This window comes from Phoxinus phoxinus (genome assembly GCF_949152265.1).
Source record: "Phoxinus phoxinus genome assembly, chromosome: 23".
Classification (NCBI taxonomy): domain Eukaryota; kingdom Metazoa; phylum Chordata; class Actinopteri; order Cypriniformes; family Leuciscidae; genus Phoxinus; species Phoxinus phoxinus.
The window spans coordinates 1,704,686-1,729,958 of NC_136898.1; the positions used below are offsets into that span (position 1 = coordinate 1,704,686).

The following is a 25,273-nucleotide window of genomic DNA, read 5'->3' on the forward strand; positions in this document are numbered from 1 at the left end:
ATTGGTAAAAAAAAACAGTTTGACAAATGACTCACTGAATCTGAATCAGACTGGATGACTGGAAAACATTAAAATGTGATTGAAAAGGCTGAAATAAATGACTCTTATGAACAGATTCTAAATTTGGTCAAAAAGACAGAGTGCTATTGATTGAATCAAACTAACAAATGACTCACCAAATCTGAACCAGGAACTGACTGGGTAAAATACTGATTCGTATGAACAAATAATTCTTATGGAGTGATTCTTGTCTGATTCAGAGAGTCTTTTTTCAGACTCACTTTCTTAATGACCGCCATAAATGTTATTTTAATTACAAGAAAAGCATTAAAATGTGATTTGTTTAACATGCAGTTATGAGAACGGAATAAATGTCAGAGTATAAACGTTAAATTTGATTAAGGCAATCATGCAATTGGCTCCATGTTGTTTGGAAAGTTTCAGTGACTAAAATGAAACTTGGATCACTCAAAACAATCCCAGTAAAATGCCCCACAATCCCCTGGGATTATGTGTTAAAACTCAAGAACAAATGTTTTTTTAGAAAGACCACGAACATCCTCAAGTATACACAAAATGACTGTGGCGGAAACAAACCTCAAAACACGAGAGAGGGCGATGGAGTTTCCTTCAAACGTGTGTGTGTGTGTGTGTGTGTGAGCTGCTGTCCAGGTAGCGAGATATAAACATGCGCACAGTGTCATGTGCTCATCAGCTCAACTCACCCGTCATTGGAGCAGGTCAGAAACTCCTCTTTAATCTTGGGATGCCAGCAGCCGTCGTTCAGCATCGCCGTGTGACCCTGAAACCGCAGACACAACACTTTATTTACAATCAAATTAATAACTAAAAATTAAATCGGAGTAAATCCAATCATTTGAATCCTATTATTTCCTTTGTTGAGACTGTACCTTCATTGGAGATTTTTTATTTTTCTATTTATTTTTCTATTTATTTATTTATTTATTTACTTCATGGGATGTTTTGGGTTGGGTAGAGTTAAGAGTGTTCTGTATATTTGTAAAAATGTTCTTTATTAATTTCTATGGATGTTAAAAAAGCAGGTTGTGATGTTTTTCATATATGCCATGCACATATTGTCATTTAAAAATCTGCTTAAAAAAAATAAAAAATTAATATATATATATATATATATATATATATATATATATATATATATATATATATATATATATATATATATATATATATAATCCAATAATTCATTAAAATCATATTTTAAAGTCAATGTAAACAATTGTTTAATGTTAACCTTTTTTCTGCTCACCATTTATTTAATCAAAAATAGAGTAAAAATAGTGAAATATTATTACAATTTAAAATGACTGTTTTCTATGTGAATATCTAGTAAAGTGTCATTTATTCCTGTGATCAAAGCTGAATTTATCATCATTTCTCCAGTCTTCAGTGTCACATGATCCTTCAGAAATCAGTATAATATGATGATCTGATGCTCAAGACACATTTATGATTATTATCAGTGTTGAACACATTAATATTTTTTGTGGAAACCGTGATACATTTTATTTTTCAGGATTCTTTAGTAAATCGAAAGTTCAAAAGAACAGCATTTATTATTTTGAAACGCATTGATAATAATCATAAATGTGTCTTGAGCATCAGATCATCATATTATCCTGATTTCTGAAGGATCATGTGACACTGAAGACTGGAGTAATGATGCTGAAAATACAGCTTTGATCACAGGAATAAATTACACTTTACTAGATATTCACATAAAAAACCGTTATTTTACATTGTAATAATATTTCAGTATTTTTTATCAAATAAATGCAGCCTTGGTGAGCAGAAGAGACTTTTAAATACATAATTAATCAATTTTTCTGGTCTGATTATAGACGATTAATCAGTTTCTTATCTTTCATCAAAACGTAGCTTCTTAACTCTCTCCACCTCTGAAAACAAGCTTGTCTGAATATGTCGAAATAACATTTTAACAAGCCACATTTTTACATCGAATGTTATTAGTTCAGATCACAAACACCAACTATGAGCTGGACTGATGCTGACGCTTGACTTTATAAGACACGGTAACATCACAGTCCAGTAATGAATAAAATTCTGTCCTACATTATTTCCACTTGAAGAAAAGCATGTTGTGGATGTCGTTTCATGCTGACTTTAAAGTGTTAATTTGGACACAGGAAATGAAATTCCAGGAATTTCATCAAAACACAATTATAAAGTCGTTCTCAGAGAGTAAATAAAGCCGTCAGTGATTGTCTTTGATGATGAGCACACGCTGGATTGGTTAAAGCGCATTATTAAAGCGTGCCGCCATTCACCCGCTGCATCATAACAAATATGTTGTGGATATTTGACCTTCGTGCCGCCCAGAGACACACCAGGTGAGGCTCAGCTTCAGCAAACACAAACTCAGAGCAGATATTTGGCTCCGCCGTCTATTGTTTGACACCAGAAATACATTATGAAGACGCTTTACGAGTCTGGAGCCGCACGGGTATATCTATATAGCCAACTATACATTGTATGGGTCAAAATTATTGTTTTTTCTTTTATGCCAAAAATCATGAGGATATTAAGATCATGTTCCATGAAGATATTTAGTAAATTTCCTACCGTAAATATATAAAACATGTATTTTTGTGAGTGAATGCAGCACAATCGTGAACATAAATGCACAACTTTAAAGGAGATTTTCTCAATGTTTACATTTTTTTGCTCCTCAGATTCCAGATTTTCAATAGTTGTGTCTCGACCAAATATCGTCCTATCCTAACAAACCACACATCAATGGAGAGATTATTTATTCAGCTTTCATGTGATATATAAATTAGGGGTGGGCGATATGGCAAAAATATCATATCACGATTTTTTTCAGGAAAATCACGATTCACGATTTTATCACGATTCCTTTTCATGTTGGTTTTACTATTTTGCAAGTGACTGAGCATCACAGCTAAACTAATGTCCCTATTTTAGAAACAAAGCCTTAGGTAACAACATATAAAATAAAAAAAGAATGGCAGACATTTAGGCCAAAGTGGCGAAGATAAAAAATATTTGTCATTGTCTTTGTTATTAAAAATTAAGAACAAAGATACACATACACAACTTAATATACAAATAAAAAAAACAGTGCTTTATTTTTTCAGCTACAGGTGTATTTAACAGCATTGAAGAAAGTAATTAAATGAACAAATATGAAAATAAAACACAACATCGACTTCACTGTATAAATTTTACATTGATTCTTATTAAAGCTACTATTAAAGTTCTCAGTCAAGAGTGAGTGAGATGCTCTTTGTATTTTGTTGTTTTATTAACAGGGATAGTTCTCCCAAAAATTGAAATTCTCTCAAGCCGCTTTAAACCCGAAAAAGTCTCCCTCTTCTGTTGAAAATAAAAGTTATTTGGAGGAATGTGGGTAAACAAACAGTTGATGTAATCAATGGGGACCAGCAACCGTTAGCCACACTCCTCAAAATATCTTCTTTTGTGTTCAGCACAAGAAATAAATTAATACAGGTTTGGAACAACTTTAGAGAGTGAGTAAATAATGACAGAATTTTTATTTTTGGGTAACTATCCCTTTAAGGACAAGCGGCTGCATGTTTACTATTAGGGCTACTGTCACTTTAAGATCTGCGCGCAACGAGTCTACACGCATTTGACAAGGCAGATTTTTTTCTTCATTTTTTCTATTGTTCTTTCACTTTAGACATAACCAACTTTGTTTATGTAAACCTTGTGTGTATTTGACAGTATTAGCGCAATAAGATAACTTAGTTCAGTAACGGGTGCTGTTAGACAGGCTTTTAGTGCATGTGCGCGCTCAGAAAAGTGCCCGTTAGAACAGCGCATCAGCAGCGAATGACATGTTTAACCGGCAAGGCTTTAAAGCACATGCAAATAATTCATTTTTATGAACTACAGTGTCCCGTTCCTCTGCATTTCATGTGGATATACGTCGCGCTGTACAGTATGTTGAGACGGAGGCGCCAGAAATGCAAACTGATAAAATGGACGATCCTACGATATTTCTTCAAAAGCAGATCGTGGAGACATTTTAATCGTCCACGATCAAAAATCGTAATATCGCACACCCCTAATATAAATCTCAATTTCCAAAAATTGACCCATGTGACTGGTTTTGTGGTCCAGGGTCACATAAATGAGACAAAAGTTGGAGCTACTGATCAAAACCTCAACGACTGACGGCTAATAACACAGCTTCACAAACTCACCAAACCCAGAGACACACTCAGGACATTATAATCACTGAAGAAGAGGAAGATAATAGTGTTCGAAGTGTTGTAGAGACACCACAGGAGACAGAAAACACACTGATCTGGTGTTAATGTGCACTGAAATTAAAACCATTATAAATCTGTATACAGTTGAAACTTGAATTAGAATATGGTGCAAAAGTTCATTTATTTCAGTAATTCAACTTAAAAGGTGAAACTAATATATTATATAGACTCATTACATGCAAAGTGAGATATTTCAAGCCTTTATTTGTTATAATTGTGATGATTATGGCTTACAGTTTATGAAAACCTTTTCACAAAATTCTAATTTTGAATTTGAGGTTTTCATAATCTGCCATAATCATCAAAATTATAACAAATAAAGGCTTGAAATATCTCACTTTGCATGTAATGAGTCTATATAATATATTAGTTTCACCGTTTAAGTTGAATTACTGAAATAAGTGAACTTCTGCATTTTTCAAGTTTCACCGGTATGAGAGAAAAAAACATAAGTTAGACGTTGAAGCACTAAAATTACTAAAAACTAAAATTAAAATAAAGCTAAGTAGAAATATTTACAAACACTAGCTTAGTCCTCAATTATTGATCATTATTATCAATGTTGAAAACAGTTCATATTTTTGTGGTAACTGTAATTTTTTAGGATTCTTTGATGAAAATGAAGTAAAAAAAAAAAAACAGTATTTATTTAAAAATGGAATATTTTGTAACATTATAAATGACTTTTGATCACTTTAATGCGTCCTTCATGAATAAAAGCATTCATCTCTTATTTTGAAACAAAATAATCCTTAGTGTGTGACGGTTTCCAGGCAAATCTGAAGCAGCACGACTGTATTCAACACTGATAATAATCATAAATGTGTCTTGATCATCAGATCATCATATTATAGTGATTTCTGGAGGATCATGTGACACTGAAGACTGGAGTAATGATGCTGGAAATTCAGCTTTGATCACAGGAATAAATTACACTTTACTAGATATTCACATAGAAAAGAGTAATTTTAAATTGTAATAATATTTCACTATTTTTACAGTATTTTTGATCAAATAAATACAGCCTTGGCGAGCAGAGGAGACTTTTAAATACATTTAAAATCTTAATTATTCAAACTTTTGACCGCTAACGAAAAAAAAAAAGTATAACCATAACAAAAGCATTTATTATAAATATCATTTATTTATAAAATAAAATAAAAAGTAATAATCATAATGATACTAAAATATCACACTGTGTAATATTATCAAGTGTGTTCACATGTGGAAGTAATAGCTATGATAATAAAACAAACTGAATTCAAGTATTTCTGTAATGGACGTCCAGTTGGCATCTTTAAACAGTAAAGCATGACATTGACAATGATTGAAGAGAACAATATTTACACTCGGCGCTGAAATGCACTCGCTAGGGAACATGAAGTGCCCGACGAGGAGAGAAAACCCAATAACAAACAGAGGAGGAGGACTCGGTCCCTCTCGCAGTGGCCATAGCATGCCGACACACTCCATTAGCGGCGCGACCGTCATTGAGCCGCTTCACACACACATAAACTCACAGTGTGTGTCTGAGGACCAGGTGCAACATTCAGCATCTCTGATGTAGTTCATCTACACCTCATTACATCCCAGGCAACAAACAGAGTCCAGATGCAGCAAACACACACACACACACACACACACACACACACACGACAACTGGAGAACTGAACCGCAGAATCCCTGAGATACTAGAAAAGCTTCAACTAAAAACATTACAAATATTAATGTTCAGATGAAATATAAATATCAGTTGTAATTAATTAAAAAAATAAAAAAAATTGTTAAAATGGCAAAAGCACAACTACGGAAGAGTACGGAAGAGGATTAGGGCCAGGCAATAATAAAAAAATAAAACCATCTCGAGATTAAAGTCATTATAATGCGAGATTAAACTCGTTAAGTTTCGAGAAAAAAAGTCGAAATACAATCTTGAGAATAAACTCATTAAATATCGAGAATAAAGTCGTTGTGTTGCGAGAAAAAACTTGTTAAATTTCGAGAAAAAAGTCGAAATACAATCTTGAGAATAAACTAATTAAATATCGAGAATAAAGTCGTTGTGTTTCGAGAAAAAAACTCGTTAAATTTCGAGAAAAAAGTCGAAATACAATCTCGAGAATAAACTCATTAAATAGCGAGAATAAAGTCGTTGTGTTTCTAGAAAAAAACTCGTTAAATTTCGAGAAAAAAAGTCGAAGTAATTGTGAGAATAAACTCCCTACTGATAGAGGACATGGCAGAGTTAGATCCCTTACTGCACCCACACACCGGACGCGAATAGCGCGTCAGCCGCGAGTGATTTCCATGTTAAGTCAATGCAAAGACGCGTTACACGCGTTTTTACGCGCATAACGCGTCTTTGCATTGACTTAACATTGAAATGACTCGCGCCTGACGCGCTATTCGCGTCCGGTGTGAACGCACCATTAGTCAATCTATATATACTTTTGACTTTCTTGCAGTAACAAAGAATAGAACATGATCTAGGTCGGCTAGGTGTTTATAGAAGAAAAAATCAGTCCAATTTGCGCGATGTACTCGCTTTTGTCCAACATGAAATTCATCGAGGTTTCCCAGGATACCATAAAACGCATTATTTGTTGATGCTCAAGGTGTGGAATTACGACGAGTAGACGGCTTGAGAAGACGCCACTTGCGCTGGCCCAAATGCACTCTGGCATATGGACAGTCACAGCTATGATAAATTAAAACCGTACAGCATTGCAATTAGCTGTATATGGTTACAGTCGTTACATTCTGTGGATGGAGGCGTACACAACCAACAACGATTAATAATGCGTCTTGTGGTATCCTGGGAAACCACGAAACCTCGATGCGGTTGATATCAGTATGCAATGAGCACTGATTGAATGCGTTATTCTCTACATTTCATTTCGACTTTTTTTCTCGAAACACAATGACTTTATTCTCGAAATTTAATGAGTTTATTCTCGAAATTTAATGAGTTTATTCTCAAGATTGTATTTCGAGTTTTTTTCTCGAAATGTAACAAGTTTTTTCTCGCAACACAACGACTTAATTCTCGATATTTAATGAGTTTATTCTCGAGATTGTATTTCGACTTTTTTTCTCGAAATTTAACAAGTTTTTTCTCGAAACACAACGACTTTATTCTCGATATTTAATGAGTTTATTCTCAAGATTGTATTTCGACTTTTTCTCGAAATTTAACGAGTTTAATCTCGCATTATAATGACTTTAATCTCGAGATGGTTTTATTTTTTTATTATTGCCTGGCCCTAATCCTCTTCCGTACAAAGGATTAGGGCCAAGCAATAATAAAAAAATAAAACCATCTCGAGATTAAAGTCATTATAATGCGAGATTAAACTCGTTAAATTTCGAGAAAAAAAGTCGAAATACAATCTTGAGAATAAACTCAATAAATATTGAGAATAAAGTCGTTGTGTTTCGAGAAAAAACTCGTTAAATTTCGAGAAAAAAGTCAAAATACAACCTTGTACACAAACGTGTGTAATTTCGACGACGGAGACGCTTGAGAAGACACCAGTACACTTGCGCTGGCCCAAATGCACACTGGCATATGACAGCTATGATAAATTAAAACCGTACGGCATTGCATTAATGGCTGTATAGATGGTTACAGTCGTTACATTCTGTGGATGGAGGCGTACACAACCAACAACGATCCTAAAGTAATGCCAGTTACTTCATAAAAACAGTGCATGGGGGGGGTGTCCCGAGAGGATCCGCGCCGACATGGGGACTCGGGACCGAAAATGGTATTCTAGCAGCAATGCAAAGGTTTTTACGAAGTAACCATGGAGACAGTTTTGCAATTTAACGAGTTTTTTCTCGAAATGTAATGAGTTTATTCTCAAGATTGTATTTCGACTTTTTTCTCGAAATTTAACGAGTTTTTTCTCAAAACACAAAGACTTTATTCTCGAAATGTAATGAGTTTATTCTCAAGATTTTATTTCGACTTTTTTTCTCGAAATTGAACGAGTTTAATCTCGCATTATAATGACTTTAATCTCGAGATGGTTTTATTTTTTTATTATTGCTTGGCCCTAATCCTCTTCCGTACACAACAAAGTTACTAAAAAGTAAAAAAAAAAAAATTGACGTAAAAAATTCAAAATATTAATAAAACTTTTATTCAATATAGTTTTTTATGTTTTCATCTTACTTTTAGTTTAATTTTTTATTTGTAATATGTTATTTTAGAACACATCAAGTTAAACTAAATCAATATAAGAAATGTTACTTTGGCATCGAGATTAAATAAAATAAAATAAGGTTTCTGCTTTATGTTTTTGTGGACACTCCCATTCAAAAGTAAAAACTTTTTTTTTTTAAGAGAAATTAATAATTTTATTCAGCAAGGAAACATTAAACTTATCAAAAGTGACAGTAAAGTCATTTATAATGTTCTTTTGAACTTTCTGTTCCTCAAAGAATCATGAACAAATTTATCAGTTTTTTATATTTATTATGTTTTTAAATATTTTATTTATCATTATTTTTTTATTTTTTTTACTTTACATTAGTTTTTTATGGTTGTATTTTAAGTTAACCCTGGATCTATCAGACACTGGACACAGCCACATACCTGTTGAAATCATACCAAAAGTGTCTGTAAGATACATATTTTCATATTTAAGTTTTTCATTCGACCTTTATGATTATCATGTTGTTTGTGCTCTTGCACCTTTAAGATTTCTATATGCAAATGCCTTTAGAGTTGCAGTAAAGCATGAGTGGTCACCTTGGTGTTGGCCATGTCCACGATATACTGATCCCCTTTGATGCACTCCAGAACCTGGAACCCGTCGCGGTCCAGAACTTTGGCCTGAGAGTTTCCCGCCACGACCAGAATGACATCACCAGTGACACTGTACTGCAGAGATCTGATCTGATGACTGGAAACACACACACACTTATTTTAATTCATTCATTCATTGTCGTTTTCATTATTTTTAATGAAAAAAAATAAACTTTATTCTTTCAATAAATAAAAAAAATTGTAACACCGTGTCTTAATTACAATAAAATGCGTCTTTTCCATGTCACCGTACGTTCACACCGCCGGCGGCGAGAGCGTCAAATTGGCCGGAAGCCATTCATTTTCAATGAGAGCCGGCGGCGACCTCCGGTGAGGGCGGCGCGGCGCGGCGCGTCTTGGACGGCGAGAAGAGTTGAAATCAAGTCAACTTTATGGTAATAAGCTATGACGCGGTTCGGCGGCAACCAATCGGAATGTAGAAGTCCTGAGACGATACCAGAGAACACAATCCTGTAAACTTTGGTTCCGACTAATCGCATCAAAAATAAAATAATATATGTATGTGTACTGTGTATAATTATTTTGTATATATAAATACACACACATATATATTTAAGAAAATGTATTTTTTTAGAATTTGTTATTTATATATAAAATATTTATTTTATATATATATATATATATATATATATATATATATATTAGGGCCGGGACTCGATTAAAAAATGTAATCTAATTAATTAGAGGCTTTAATCGCATTTTTAATCGCATTTTAATCGCATATAAATATTTGACCTGAGAACAGTGAGAAGTAATTTTTTTCACATGGATTTTTAGTATAGCATTGAATAATGACTGAATACATAAGCTTAAGCAACAAAATATTGTTTATTTTTGTTCAACCAAGTCCAGCAGACCAGTGCCATTAAGTGTAACGTTAGCAATAGCCGTTCCGAATTCCTTGTTGCACAGCTTTGCACACAACCACGCTCTTATCGACGCTTCCATCCGTTCGTTTTTTATAACAAAATGTCCCATCCACGGGGCCGACCAAAGCGGTCTCGTCAGCTTCTGTGTTCACTGTGGTTTGTTGTTGTCTGAAGTTATCGTTTAGTTAGAACTGTCTATGGAAGTTATGAGCGCTAGTTGGTGCTCCAGTATAATCGGTCCGCCTAAACTCATCCAGTGAGAAACGTTCCGCGGTGCAAAAATAAGTGCGATTAAAATGCGTTAAAAAAAATTAACGCGTTATTTTTTGTGTAATTAATTAATTTAAATTAACGCGTTAAAGTCCCGGCCCTAATATATATGCATACGTGTGTATTTATATATACAAAATAATTATACACAGTACACACACATATATTATTTAAACACAAACTTTTATTTTTGATGCGATTAATCGTTTACAGCCCTATATATATATATATTAGGGCTGTCAAATGATTAAAATATTTAATCGCGATTAATCGCATTAATGTCATAGTTAACTCGCGATTAATCGCACATTTTTATCTATTCTAAATGTCTCTTGATTTCTTTTTGTCCCATTATTTTTTCTCATTGTAATGCTCTTATCAACATGGAAAAGTGGATCGGCTTGCTTTGTGCAAATGTTTTTTATTGAAAACAAGATTGGCATATACTGTTCAATTCATTCTCACTTGGAGCAAATAATCTCTCACACAATGTAACACTGTCCATCAATAAAAGGGAGACAGAAATACTGACGAGGTGACGTTACTGATAGTGACGAGTGTGCTGAGATCGCATCATGCGGTGTGTGTGTGTGTGCTTGGCCATCAAGTGCTATTTCAGACTGAACGTGCTGCGATGATAGCTCAGTTCACTACGACAAAACACACAGATCACTTTGGTCTTGACAACTAACCCATTTGGCAACTTTTTAAAAGTAAACTTTCCATTCAGAATGTTATTGGCCTCCATTTCGGCGTCTCGCGCTCATCATTTATCCTCTCAAAACGTAACGTTAAAGAGGGTCGCAGTCGCACACCGGACGAGAAGCGCAGCGCCGCGTATTTAAAATCCGAACACATTATTCTCTATGAGTGCACACACACACACCGGCGGCGCCGTTCTGCGTTTTGATTGCTGGCCATAAACGGAGAAAGTGCGCGTCCGATGTGCTAGACGCGCTCAGTTGTCCTAGACGCGGCTCGGCGCTGCGCTTCTCGTCCACTCTTTGGCGGCTCGCAAGCCCAAACAAGTGTGTGCGGCGTGCTGTTGTTTTGTTTTGTTTCTGGTCTAGCTAGATCCGGTGTGGCGTTGTAGTTTTAATAACGTTACTAGTTGCTGCAAAAGCATGTGAAAAAAACTACAAAGTTTGCTAGGCGTTAATCTCGCGATAAAAAAATTGACGCCGTTAACATGGGTTTGCGTTAACGCCGTTAATAACGCGTTTAACGGACAGCCCTAATATATATATATATATAAAACATGACAGTTAAAGTCACACTGATCTGTGTTTGCACACGAGAACTGGAGTCAATGAAAAGCCGAGAAGCTTCGAGAACATCAGAGGTCCTGTTTCCCTCTCCGGGTCACTGCTTTATGGGCTCCACATGTGTTTTCTCTGGCCGTGTGTGTGTGTGTGTGTGTGTGTGTGTGTGTGTGTGTGAGGGATGCCACCACATCTGGGTGGATGAACATGTTAATGTGCCGTGGCATTTTACGAATCACACACGCGCAAGACCGAGCACTCTTGCGTGTGTGTGTGTGTGTGTGTGTGTGTGTGTGTGTGTGTGTGTCTGTGTCTGTGTGTGTGTGTGTGTGTGTGTGACTCAGCCAATTGGCTTCCAACATCTCGAGACAATTGAGTTCCACTTTTAGCGGGATTTCAAGGAAAAACAAAAAGACAAGAACAAAAATACACAGCATCTGTGTGCAATCAGCTGATTGTGCCGGAGAACGAGGAGCTCATTCCTGACGGATGAGGTGTATCGGGGAGAGAGACAGGGATGAACGCGTGTGTGATGGACCGACTCACCACTCGCACGGCTGGAGCGATCGGAAGGCGTGCAGGGACGAGTCCATCCCGGCGAAATCCCAGAACTTCACGTCGTAGTCGAAGCTGCCGGTGATCAGACGAGCTCCCGACGGATCCAGAGCCAGAGCGGAGACCTGTGGAGTCAGGCGTTCATCAGACCCGGGACACGGGAGGCTCTCTCTGGAGCTCACACGACCAGGGATATTCAGCAATAACAACAACACTGAGTTACAGGAGATGTTTGAACTGTACTGAGTGACAAACTAAATTTGAACTGAATTGAGATTCATTAGATGGTCTTAAAATAATTAATATTCAGTAATATTATCAATTTGATGGCACTTTCTTTAGATGTTTGAACTGAATTGAGATTCATTTGATGTTTTTTTTGGCATTTTAAAGATTATTATTTAGTATTAAGAACAAAACTGAGTTTCTATAGATGTTTGAACTGAATTGAGATTCATTAGATCTTTTTTGAGGGTTTAAAATAATTCATATTCAGTAATATTATCAATTTGATGGCACTCACACTATCAGATGAGAACAAAATTGAAGTTTAATTAGATGGGGGGTTTTTTTGGCATTATAAATACTATTATTTAATAATAAGAACAAAACTGAGTTTCTATAGATGTTTGAACTGAATTGAGTTTTATTAGATGGTCTTTTTTGGCATGAAACCACAATTAATAAATAATTTAGCAATATTTACAATTTAAACGGCACTGACACTATTGGATGAGAACAAAACTGAGTTACTTTAGATGTTTGAACTGAATTGAGTTTCATTAGATATTCTTTTTTGGGGTTTAAAATAATTAATATTCATTAATATTATCAATTTGACAGCACTCACACTATCAGATGAGAACAAAATTGAGTTTAATTCGATGTTTGAACTGAATTGATTTTAATTAGATGTTTTTTTTCTGGCATTTTAAAAGACTATTATTTAGTAATAAGGACAGAACTGAGTTTCTATAGAAGTTTGAACTGAATTGAGTTTCATTAGATTATCTTTTTTTTGGCATGAAACATCAATTCATATTTATTATTTACCATTTAAACTGCACTCACACTATCAGATGAGAACAAAACTGAGTTACATTAGATGTTTGAACTGAATTGAGTGCCGAACTAAATTTGAACTGAATTGAGTTTCATTAGATGGTCTTTTTGGGAGTTTAAAATAATTCATATTCAGTAATATTATCAATTTGACAACACTCACACTATCAGATGAGAACAAATTTTTTTAATTAGATGTTTGAACTGAATTGAGTTTTATTAGATGTTCTTTTTTGGCATGAAACATCAATTCATAAATAATTTAACAATATTTACAATTTAAACTGCACTGACACTATTGGATGAGAACAACATTGAGTTACATTAGATGTTTGAACTGAATTGAGTTTCATTAGATCTTTTTTGGGGGTTTAAAATAATTAATATTCAGTAATATTATCAATTTGACAGCACTCACTATCAGATGAGAACAAAATTGAGTTTAATTAGATGGGTTTTTTTGGGCATTTTAAAGACTATTATTTAGTAATAAGAACAAAACTGAGTTTCTATAGATGTTTGAACTGAATTGAGTTTCATTAGATGTTTTTTTTGGCATGAAACATCAATTGATATTTATTAATTACCATTTAAACTGCACTCACACTATTGAATGAGAACAAAATTAAGTTTAATTAGATGTTTGAACTGAATTGAGTTTCATTAGATGGTCTTTTTTGGCATGAAACATCAATTCATATTTATTATTTACCAATTAAACTGCACTGACACTATTGGATGAGAACAAAATTGAGATACAAAAAGAGTTTTGAACTGAATTGAGTGCTGAACAAAATTTTAACTGAATTGAGTTTCATTAGATGGTATTTTTTGGGGAGTTTAAAAGACAATTAATATTGAGTAATATCATCGATTTGACAGCACTCACACTATCAGATGAGAACAAAACTGAGTTTCTTTAGATGTTTGAACTGAATTGAGTGACAAACAAAACTTGAAATTAATTGAGTTTCACTGGATGCTCTTTTTTGGGGGTTTAAGACAATTAATATTCAGTAATATGATCGATTCAATGCACTGATACTATAAGATGAGAACACATTTTGAACTGAATTGTGAACTACAGCTGAATCGATCAATCCAATGTTTCTGAACCGAATTATATCAGCATTTAAAACTGAATAATGACACTACTGTCTTGTGTAGAGCTGCTGTACAGCTGACATTACTTTCAGAATTGGTTAATTTAGCAACATTAGCACTTATTTTCCTGTTTATTTCTGTGAAGCTGCTTTGAAACAATCTGTATATGTATGTGTATAATGTCTAATGTGGATGAGTTTTAACTCTGAGCTCGGATTATATAATCCTCACAAATCCCAACTAGCGTTCAGGAGCAAATGAGTGGACTTACGGATTTAGTGCCGTGCTGAAGCGTGATCTCATGAGTATCCGGGATCTTCTTCACTGGATTCTGTCACAGAAAGAGAGAAAGAAAGAGAGAGAAACACATTCAGCAACTTTTGAAGCCCATCTCCATCTCTCTTTAGTGTGTAATGTTGTGTGTGATCATGAAAAAACACTCTATGTCAGTGTTTCTGAACTCCTGAAACGCCTCCATTGTAGTCTTGAGTTTCTTCCGGGAACACGTCACAATATTCCTCATTTAAATAATTAATACGCAGAATAAAGGGGCGGGGCCTGGTTGAGTTAGTTAGTAGTGTGTTAAACTGGCGGTTATGGTAAGGGGCGGGACATTTCCCAAACACACTCGAAGCTCTCGACCAATCACAACACACTGCTCCAGCCGACCAATCAGAGCACAGTGTGCTTTTCAGAAGGAGGGGCTTCATAGAGACAGGAAGTAAACAGAGCGTTACTGACAGACTGTGAAGAGAGGAGCCGCAACAATGGAGAATATGAGGAGAATAATCAACATTCAAGCAGGAAAACATGTTCTAGTGGAGACCGAACAACATCATGACTGTAAAAAAGCATATAGGTCCCCTTTAATTCAGGATAAGGTTCCCTTTTAGTACAAAACACACCGCTAAAAGCGCTCACAGTGGGATTGTTCTCCGAATAAAACACACGCAGGTCTGTGTGATTTGTGGCGTTGGCTGATTAACGCTCGCACGGCACACCTGGGCCTGATGGGATACATTTAGCGGAGTACAGAGACATCACCGGGGCGGCCCGGCACCAGAACACATCTATCAAACCGGCCCACAGCGGCCCTCAAACACCACAGGCCTGGGGAAGAGGAGGCCTGCACACTGTCAGACATTTACTACAGAGAGAGAGAGAGAGAGAGAGAGGGGGAGAGAGAGAGAGAACGAGAGAGAGAGAGAGAGAGAGAGAGAGCGAGAGAGAGAGAGAGAGAGAGCGAGAGAGAGAGAGAGAGAGAGAGCGAGAGAGAGAGCGAGAGAGAGAGCGAGAGCGAGAGCGAGAGAGAGAGAGAGAGAGAGAGATTCTAAATCTCATGAAAACATATTTTCCAAGTCATATTTCATCCTAAAATGTAAAAACTAAGAGAAACCAAAGAAAATGAAGCCGTGTGTGCTTTTGTGTGTGCGTGTGCTTTTGTTTGTGTGTGCTTTTGTGTGTGTTTTTGTGTGTGTGCTTTTGTGTGTGTGTGTGCGTGTGTGTGTGTGTGCGTGTGTGTGTGTGTGTGTGTAAGGGATACCACCACATCTGGGACTGGGTGGAAGAACATGTTAATGTGGCATTTTACGAATCACACACACGCGCAAGACCGAGCGCTCTTGCGTGTGTGTGTGTGTGTGCGACATCTCGAGACAATTGAGTTCCACTTTTAGCGGGATTTCAAGGAAAAACAAAAAGACAAGAACAAAAATACACAGCATCTGTGTGCAATCAGCTGTCATATATATATATTTTATTTATATGTATATTTTATTATATATATTGTTTAAATCAATATTTATGCATTAAATGACAAAATAGGGATAAAATGTGTTTTTACCTAAAATATAATTTTATTTTATATTATATGTTATTTTACTATATTACACAGTAATATTCTTTTCATTTTAAAGTGTGGTATGACCTAGATGTATTCTTCAGAGAGGTTCCATGAGACTCATCCAGACTAAAGAGCAGAATGTCTCTGGAAAGCTCAATAGAGACGTCTGACGTCCAATGACAGGAGAAGAGCAGAAACCAAGACAAGCTTCACACAGCCTTCAGTCTTCTATATGTCCAGGAATGATAATGGCAGTGTGGCCCTCTAGTGGCGGCACTGACACGTTACAAAAACACTGCACTGTATGTCACTGAGATCATATTTCATCATATATCACTCATCATACATCTCATCACAGTGTTTCCCCTAGAAATTTTTCCAGCAGCGGTGCTGTTGCGTGCCGGAGGTTGTTTCCAAGCCGCGCGCGGGGGATCCGGGGTCATGCACCTCCGGAAGATTTTTTTATTTTTTATTATCCCTTAAACCATGACTTCTGGCAAGTTTTGTGGATAGAAATGGACATTTTGAGACATACAAATATGACATACCATCAACAAGATTCAAGGCCTGATTGTTTGTTTTAAACCCAAATAAGTTTCTTTCTTCTGTTGAAAATAAGTTATTTGGAAGAATCTGGGTAACCAAACAGTTCATGTACCGCAGTGACTTCTATAGTATATATTTTTTCTACTATGGAAGTCAATGGGGACCAGCAACTATTTGGTTACCCACATTCTTCAGAATATCTTCTTTTGTGTTCAGCACAAGAAAGAAATGAATACAGGTTTGGAACAACATTAGAGTGAGTAAATAATGACATAATTTTTATTTTTGGGTGAACTATCACTTTAAGGACAAGCGGCAGCGTGTTTACTATTATATGGGTACTGTCTCTTTAAGACCTGAACGACGCGTCTAATATACACGCATTTAACGAGCAGTTTTCTCTACATTTTCAGTTTTCTTTCACTTTAGACATAACCAACTTTGTTTATGTAAACCTTGTGTGTATTTGCCAGTATTAGCGCAATAAGACTCGAAAGATAACTTAGTCCAGTAACAGGCGCTGTTAGACAGGCTTTTAGTGCATGTGCGCGTCGGTGTTTGCGCTCAGAAAAGCGCGTGAATGACGTGTTTATCATGTCAAAGCATGTTTAATCACATGCAACTAATGAACTTTTGTGAACTGTAGTGTCCAGTTCCTCTGGGTTAACATTGTGAATATACGTCGCAACGGTTGCGTACAGTATGTTGAGACGGAGGCGTCTACTTTTACTGTTGTGCTTTTACAGTGTGTAAGTGAATGTCGTAATATTACTGATCATGTGAAGATTTTGCAGTGGTGTGTGTGTGTGTGTGAGAGTCTAACAGAAGGACGGACAAAACCTGTGTGTGTGTGTGTGTGTGTGTGTGTGTGTGTGTGTGTGACAGTCTAACAGAAGGATGGACAAAACCTGTCAAATATCAACTGAGTTCTGCTCATATTTTATCACCATTTTATAAACTATAGCGAAAAAACTGATAATGTGAGAGATGAAGGAGTCTGAATAAAGTTTGGTTTGACTGTATATAATATAAACTAACCATTTAATGTTCATGGGAGTATTAATATGAAAAATACACTTACATCATCATCATCATCTTCATCATCATCATCATCGTCGTCGTCGCTGTCAGCGGTGCTGCGCTTGTATCCGGGTGGAAGTGGAGGTCCGACAACATCATCATCATCATCATCATCTTCCTCTTCCTCCTGAGGCGGCAGCGGTGGGCCGATGACATCAGAGTCACTGTCACTCTCAGCTTCCGGCTTCCTGTTCACACACACACACACACACACACAGAGACTCACGGTGACTGACTGAGCTGAAGATGAACATTAACCCATGATTTACTCACACTGAAGCCATCCTAGGTGTGTATGACATTCTTCTTTCAGACGAACACAATCTGAGTTATATTAAAAAAATGACCTGCCTCTTCCAAGCTTTATAATGGCAGTTTCTGGTTTGAAGTCCATAAAGTGCATCTGTCCATGATGCACAGATGCACTTTTATGATGCACAGATGCACTTTTATGATGATAGATGCACTTTTATGATGGATAGATGCACTTTTATGATCTATAGATGCACTTTTATGATGATAGATGCACTTTTATGATGGATAGATGCACTTTTATGATGATAGATGCACTTTTATGATGGATAGATGCACTTTTATGATGGATAGATGCACTTTTATGATGGACAGATGCACTTTTATGATGGACAGATGCACTTTTATGATGGACAGATGCACTTTTATGATGGATAGATGCACTTTTATGATGGACAGATGCACTTTTATGATGGATAGATGCACTTTTATGATGGATAGATGCACTTTTATGATGCACAGATGCACTTTTATGATGCACAGATGCACTTTTATGATGATAGATGCACTTTTATGATGGATAGATGCACTTTTATGATGATAGATGCACTTTTATGATGCACAGATGCACTTTTATGATGCACAGATGCACTTTTATGATGATAGATGCACTTTTATGATGGATAGATGCACTTTTATGATGATAGATGCACTTTTATGATGGATAAATGCACTTTTATGATGCACAGATGCACTTTTATGATGATAGATGCACTTTTATGATGGATAGATGCACTTTTATGATGGATAGATGCACTTTTATGATGGATAGATGCACTTTTATGATGGATAGATGCACTTTTATGATGGACAGACGCACTTTTATGATGCACAGATGCACTTTTATGATGGATAGATGCACTTTTATGATGGATAGATGCACTTTTATGATGGATAGATGCACTTTTATGATGATAGATGCACTTTTATGATGGACAGATGCACTTTTATGATGGATAGATGCACTTTTATGATGATAGATGCACTTTTATGATGGAGAGATGCACTTTTATGATGGACAGATGCACTTTTATGATGGATAGATGCACTTTTATGATGATAGATGCACTTTTATGATGATAGATGCACTTTTATGATGGATAGACGCACTTTTATGATGGATAGATGCACGTTTATCTTTTATGGACTTCAAAACAGAAACGGTCATTCACTCTCATTATAAAGCTTGGAAGAGCCAGGACATTTTTTATATAACTCAGATTGTATTCGTCTGAAAGAAGAATGTCATACACACCTAGGATGACTCGAGGGTGAGTAAATCATGGGCTAATTTTTCATTTAAATTTCAGCTGAGCGCTGGTCGTCCTCATCGAATAGAGACGTTACCTGGACGTGGATGTGGACGGTTTCTGTTTGACGCCGACGGGACGAAAGCCGCTGCTCTCCTGAACCTCCTGTTTTTGCCGCTCTTCTGTGACGGTGAAGAAGATCGAGGTTAAAATGGCGTCTTTGAGACAGAACCACTAGTGAATAATCGCACTGACCTAACGCTCGCTGACTTCTCTCGATGGCCGTCCGCCTCGTCTGCTCAAACATGGCCTCCAGGTCAAAGGTTCGAGCTTTCTTCCCTGAGAGCCAAAGAAATATTACAAAGTGATCATGTGACTCTGACACAACACAACACAACACACACACACACACACACACACACTCCTGCTTCTGTGACGTCTGAGCTGAAACACTCACCGAATCCAGCGAAGCCCATGACTGACGAGACGTCTGCATCGTTACTGGAGTCACCTGTCAATCACAGAAAACAATACAACGCATTCATATCTAGAGGAATTCTTATTTTATTTTGAATGATGAATAATTTATGGGTGGCAAAAATCTATAAAATACACATTCATAAAATTAAAAAAGACAAATAGTAATATTATCTAAAGATCAAATTTGAGTTTCAATATACAAAAAGTACTACAGTATTTGTTAATGTTTTTGTTTATTTATTTATTTTTATTAGACACAAATTAGTGTCATTTTATCTATTATTTATATTTTTGCAGAATTTCTATTACCTGTATAACAAGTATATTTATTGATTTGTTTTGAATAATGAATAATTTATGGCCAGCAGGCAAAAATTTATAAAATAATGACAAATATTAATAATAATCTAAAAGTAAAATAATATTTTCACATTTATTTTGATTTTCTATTATTATAACAGAATTTTTATTATTACCTTCACAAAAAGAACTTCAGGATATAATGTTTATTTTGAATGATGAATGTGTGTGGGTGGGAAGCAGAAATTCATAAAATAAAAAAATATTACCGGTAGTAATAATTTAAAGAGGGAAATCATTAAGGGATTAAATAATAATAATAATCTAAAGGGAAAATAAGAGAATAATTTCTACCTTTACAAAAGAAATACAAACTATATGCCAATTATAATAGCGAATTATTATAGTATTATATCGAGTGTTTAGTGTAGTATAGTATATCCAGGGAACTTTAACGTATACCATAGTGCTACCATGGCACAAACCCAACCAACATGGTATTACAAACATATTCACTCATACGGCAGTCAGTGAGTGACAGAAACGAAGGCTAAATGCTCCTATATTTGAATTATTATTAAATAATCTTCAGAATCGCATGTGCCTGAGGAGCCTCAGATCATTATAAGAGCTGCTCTGACTGTATTTAACTTCACTAAACCACCACAGCTTTCAGCAAAACACTGTCCTGCAGTGTAAACACATTCATCTCACTTATAAGAGAGAAACACTTCACAAAACACGAATAAAACTCACACACTTACCAGAATCACTGCTCTGATCAGCCATGACAATAATAACGGACACTTCCGGGACGCCGGAAGTCAAAATAAAAGTCTCTTCCGAATAGAAGTCCTCGGTTACTTTAGAAATGTTTGTCTTGAAGCTTTAACTGAGTATTTGTTCATACGGAATATAAATATTTAATAATTTGACTAGAAATTAATTAAAAAAATATATAAATATTTTTCCCGTGTCCCGTTATTTATTGTATTTTATACCTTGTATTTTTTTTTTACAAAATCCATTGTTACTTATGAAGCTGATAATATAAATACACGATTGTATTTCAATTAATCTGAAGACGAATGCTTTCATTATTATCTGAATAATAATAGCTAATAAGGTAACACGTAAACACAACTTTCGATCTAGTAAATTTTGAGATTAACAATAACTAAGTCATGTTCATTGTTAGTTCATTAACTTATGCTAACAAACAGAATCTTATTGTAAAGTGTTGCCGCTATTAATTAACAGCAAACAATTATATTCCTTCATAGAAATTGTGCTTCTTTCAGTCTGATGACAATATTTCAGCTCAGGTCTCATTTTTAATGACATGGATGTGATTAATAATTGAGAGATATGAGATCTTCCATTTCACAGTATTTTATTTAAAGGATTGTCAAATAAACAAATCTTAGAAAAGCAGTAAGACAAATTTAACCGTAAATTACAGCAAGGTCCCATTCATTAGCATTACTCAATGCAGATTAGTTATCATGAACTAACAATATACAGCATTTATTAATCTTTAGTTCATAAAAATATAATTTGGTGAAGAGTTATGCTACTTTTAATTTAAAAATGTATTAGTAAATGTTGAAATTAACATGAACTAAGATTAATAAATGTAGTAGTATAAGTTTGTTAACTAATAATGTTAACAAATGAAACCTTAGTGTACAGTGTTACCAATTACACATTAGTCTGCTATGATTAGATGTAATTAGAAGCTAGAAATGTTAAATAATAAATGTTAAAGGCTTGTGTTGGTGTGTGTGGCGAGCTCTCAGGCATCCAGAACCGACTCGATGTGGAAGAAAACCAGCAACGCACCTGCGAGACATTCTTGTTTATTCCGCACAAATCTGTGCCGACAACTCCCTCAAACAGTCAAGACACAAATGATACACACACACAAATACCACAATCATTCACAGTCAACAGCTGCGCAACATCTGGAGTGAAAAGTGAGTGTGTGTGAGGAACACGTCTTCAGTTCTGCTCGTCCTCGGCCACGATCCTCTCGATGGCGGCCCAGTCCAGTTTGCTCAGAACACTCCCGGTGCTTTGAGAGAAAGAGTCCAGATCCAGATCTCGCAGGTGATCCACGGCTGCGAACGATTCTTCAACCTGGAGAACAGAAATCACATGATCTTCTGTGCAATAGGCCAAGATTTGTACAATTTCGATGAAAATGTTCGTAAAATGACAAGAAGACTTTATATTGGCATCAGCCATTATATATTTAAAACAGTAATATCCTACACTAAACCTAAACTAATCTTGACAAACTATATATAATTTGAAAGCTTACAATCTCTAGTTTTCATATTTGGTGACTGGTTTTTAAAATACATTACAGAGGAGCCGTAATTTATCAATTTGCAACTAGAACATGTTCATACTCGTAATGCGTGTTCAGACCTTTATTTTGAAATAGTGATGAACATGAAAAATCATGAAAGAATGGTAGAAAACTCAGTTTGTTTTCATGCCAAGAGTTCAAAAGATAGCATCTGTTCAATTCTTTTAGAAAAAAAGGTCTGAAAATGTTTTGAATATAAAGAAAACAATAATAGATTCAGCATTAGTGATGTGTCAGCGAGCTATAATGCACACACGTGATCTTTCTGTGTTTCTTAGAGGTTGAATTCATTTCAAAATCTGCCAAACTTCCAACACTACTTCTGAATAGGATGTCTACTTCATAAATTGTATGAAAATTGTAAAAATAATGGTTCAGACTCAAACAACATATGGAAATGATGACGCCCTTATATGGGCAGTAATGTCCACTAGTGGAGAAGTGTGGTACTGCGCCCAAACTAAATCTCACTGAACGCTCATTTATGAGATATCAACCTAACATTTAAAACACAACTTGTTCAGATTTTTGGCTTTGATTTTTTTTGCATTTTTAGAGTCCACCAGATTTTGAAAATATATATTTTATATAAAATATGAATAATTCAATTTTTAACATTGTACATTTTCATAAACTCAAACTTCTATAACTTTTTTTCTATTTAACTTTCTTAACTTATTTCAATTCTACATAAATCTGCTAAATGTCTTCTTTAAAACAAGACCAATATTACATCTATTTTCCAAAGCATTCTTGAATTACAACCATTTAAGTTCGGAATGTGCATTTTCATGTCTATTAAAAAAAGGGGGGCGCTTGATAAGTGAAGGACACCTATAGAGACCGCTTTATCAGATTGGTACGTCACATTTGTTGGTGTTTGTGAACATCTGGACTCACCGCGTCTCTTTCGTCCACACGCGTCTGATCTTTCTCTCTCACAACTCTCGGCTTTCCTGTAGACGTGTGGAGCCCATCTTTCATCACTACAGAAGAACAAACGTGAATATATGAAGGAATGTTGTATATATCCCTGCATAAATATATCTGTATATAGATTATGCCATACATACATATTTTGTATGTTTTGTTTATTGTGTGTATATATATATACACACAGTCAAACCAAAATGTATTCAGACACTTCTCACATTATCAGTTTATTCGCTATAGTTTATAAAATGGTAATAAAATATGAGAAGAACTCAGTTGATATTTGACTGGTTTTGTCCGTCCTTCTGTTAGACTGTCTCACACACACACACACAAACACACACACACACACACACACATACTTCTGTTAGACTGTCTCACACACACACACACACACACACACACACATACTTCTGTTAGACTGTCTCACACACACACACACACACACACACACACACACTTCTGTTAGACTGTCTCACACATGAATTATGTTGAATATCTGTCAGCTGTTAAATTTAACTACACAATTAGATAATACCAGTTTAGCTCAACCAGTGACCAAGCAATGCTTCATTGTGTTCAGTGTGTGTGTAAAAAGAGCATTAACAGTTACACACACACACTTCAGCAGAACATGATCAGCTCAAAGTGTCCGAATCAATGTTTATAAATTGTATTGTTAGTCACTATGAAGAATATTTGGGTATAATATGTCACAGTTGTACAGTAATATGTACAGTAAAAGACCTGGGTGTTATACTAGACCACAACTTGTCTTTTGAAAATCATATTTCAAATGTCACAAGAACAGCCTTTTTCCACCTTAGAAACATTGCTAAGCTACGTAATATGCTATCAGTTTCTGATGCAGAAAAGTTAGTTCATGCATTCATGACCTCGAGACTAGATTACTGTAATGCTCTATTAGCTGGTTGTCCTGCATCCTCCGTAAACAAGCTACAGTTAGTCCAAAATGCAGCTGCTAGAGTTCTTACTAGGTCAAGAAAATATGATCATATAACACCGATCTTATCATCTCTACACTGGTTACCTATTAAGTTCCGTATCAATTACAAAATATTGTTACTGACCTATAAAGCCCTAAATGGTTTAGCTCCTGTGTATTTAAGAGATCTTCTATCGCCATATATTCCATCGCGCTCTTTAAGATCGCTAAATTCGAGGCTTCTGGTCGTACCTAGGATATCTAAGTCCACTAAAGGAGGGAGGGCGTTTTCACATCTAGCTCCTAAACTCTGGAATAGCCTTCCTGATATTGTCCGAGGTTCAGACTCGCTCTCCCAGTTTAAAACTAGATTAAAGACGCATCTCTTTAGCCAAGCATTCACATGATGCATCTCATACCTTTTATACTACAGTTAAATCAGATCAAATGCATTCATATTATGAACCGCAGCTACGCTAATTATTTCCCATCTGCCTTTTTTTGTTGTTATCTCGGGACGCCTGTCCCTATAACTCAAATAGAGTTCGTCAGCTCCAGTTATGTATCCAGCCTCTCATGGAGACTTCAGATGCCCCAACGCCTGTGAAGAGACGACTCGACGCCTGTGAAGAGACGACTCGACGCCTGTGAAGAGACGACTAGACGCCTGTGAAGAGACGACTCGACGCCTGTGAAGAGACGACTCGACGCCTGTGAAGAGACGACTCGACGCCTGTGAAGAGACGACTCGACGCCTGTGAAGAGACGACTCGACGCCTGTGAAGAGACGACTCGACGCCTGTGAAGAGACGACCCGACGCCTGTGAAGAGACGACCCGACGCCTGTGAAGAGACGACTCGACGCCTGTGAAGAGACGACTCGACGCCTGTGAAGAGACGACTCGACGCCTGTGAAGAGACGACTCGACGCCTG

The 25,273-nt window shown here is 35.9% G+C and overlaps 2 protein-coding genes across 5 annotated transcripts in view; both read right to left on the reverse strand.

The window, feature by feature from the left end:
• The window catches only part of wdr70 (WD repeat domain 70), a 94,696-nt gene extending 73,743 nt beyond the window's left edge, over positions 1-20,953 (reverse strand). Inside the window, exons 1-9 of the mRNA XM_079600094.1 lie at positions 20,851-20,953; positions 19,764-19,817; positions 19,562-19,645; positions 19,404-19,488; positions 17,746-17,932; positions 14,547-14,606; positions 12,101-12,234; positions 9,076-9,229; positions 726-802 (exon numbers count right to left, since the gene is read on the reverse strand). Coding sequence (XP_079456220.1) covers positions 726-802; positions 9,076-9,229; positions 12,101-12,234; positions 14,547-14,606; positions 17,746-17,932; positions 19,404-19,488; positions 19,562-19,645; positions 19,764-19,817; positions 20,851-20,875 — 860 coding nt within the window. The 5' untranslated portion in view covers positions 20,876-20,953. The remainder of the gene's footprint in view (positions 1-725; positions 803-9,075; positions 9,230-12,100; positions 12,235-14,546; positions 14,607-17,745; positions 17,933-19,403; positions 19,489-19,561; positions 19,646-19,763; positions 19,818-20,850) is intronic.
• Positions 20,954-21,929: 976 nt separating this feature from the next.
• Positions 21,930-25,273, reverse strand: part of cplane1 (ciliogenesis and planar polarity effector 1) — a 70,328-nt gene continuing 66,984 nt past the window's right edge. For all 4 annotated transcript variants that reach the window (XM_079600073.1, XM_079600074.1, XM_079600071.1 and 1 more), the window contains exons 52-53: positions 23,361-23,446; positions 21,930-22,225 (exon numbers count right to left, since the gene is read on the reverse strand). In XM_079600073.1, the coding sequence (XP_079456199.1) occupies positions 22,088-22,225; positions 23,361-23,446 (224 nt within the window). In that variant the 3' untranslated portion in view covers positions 21,930-22,087. The remainder of the gene's footprint in view (positions 22,226-23,360; positions 23,447-25,273) is intronic.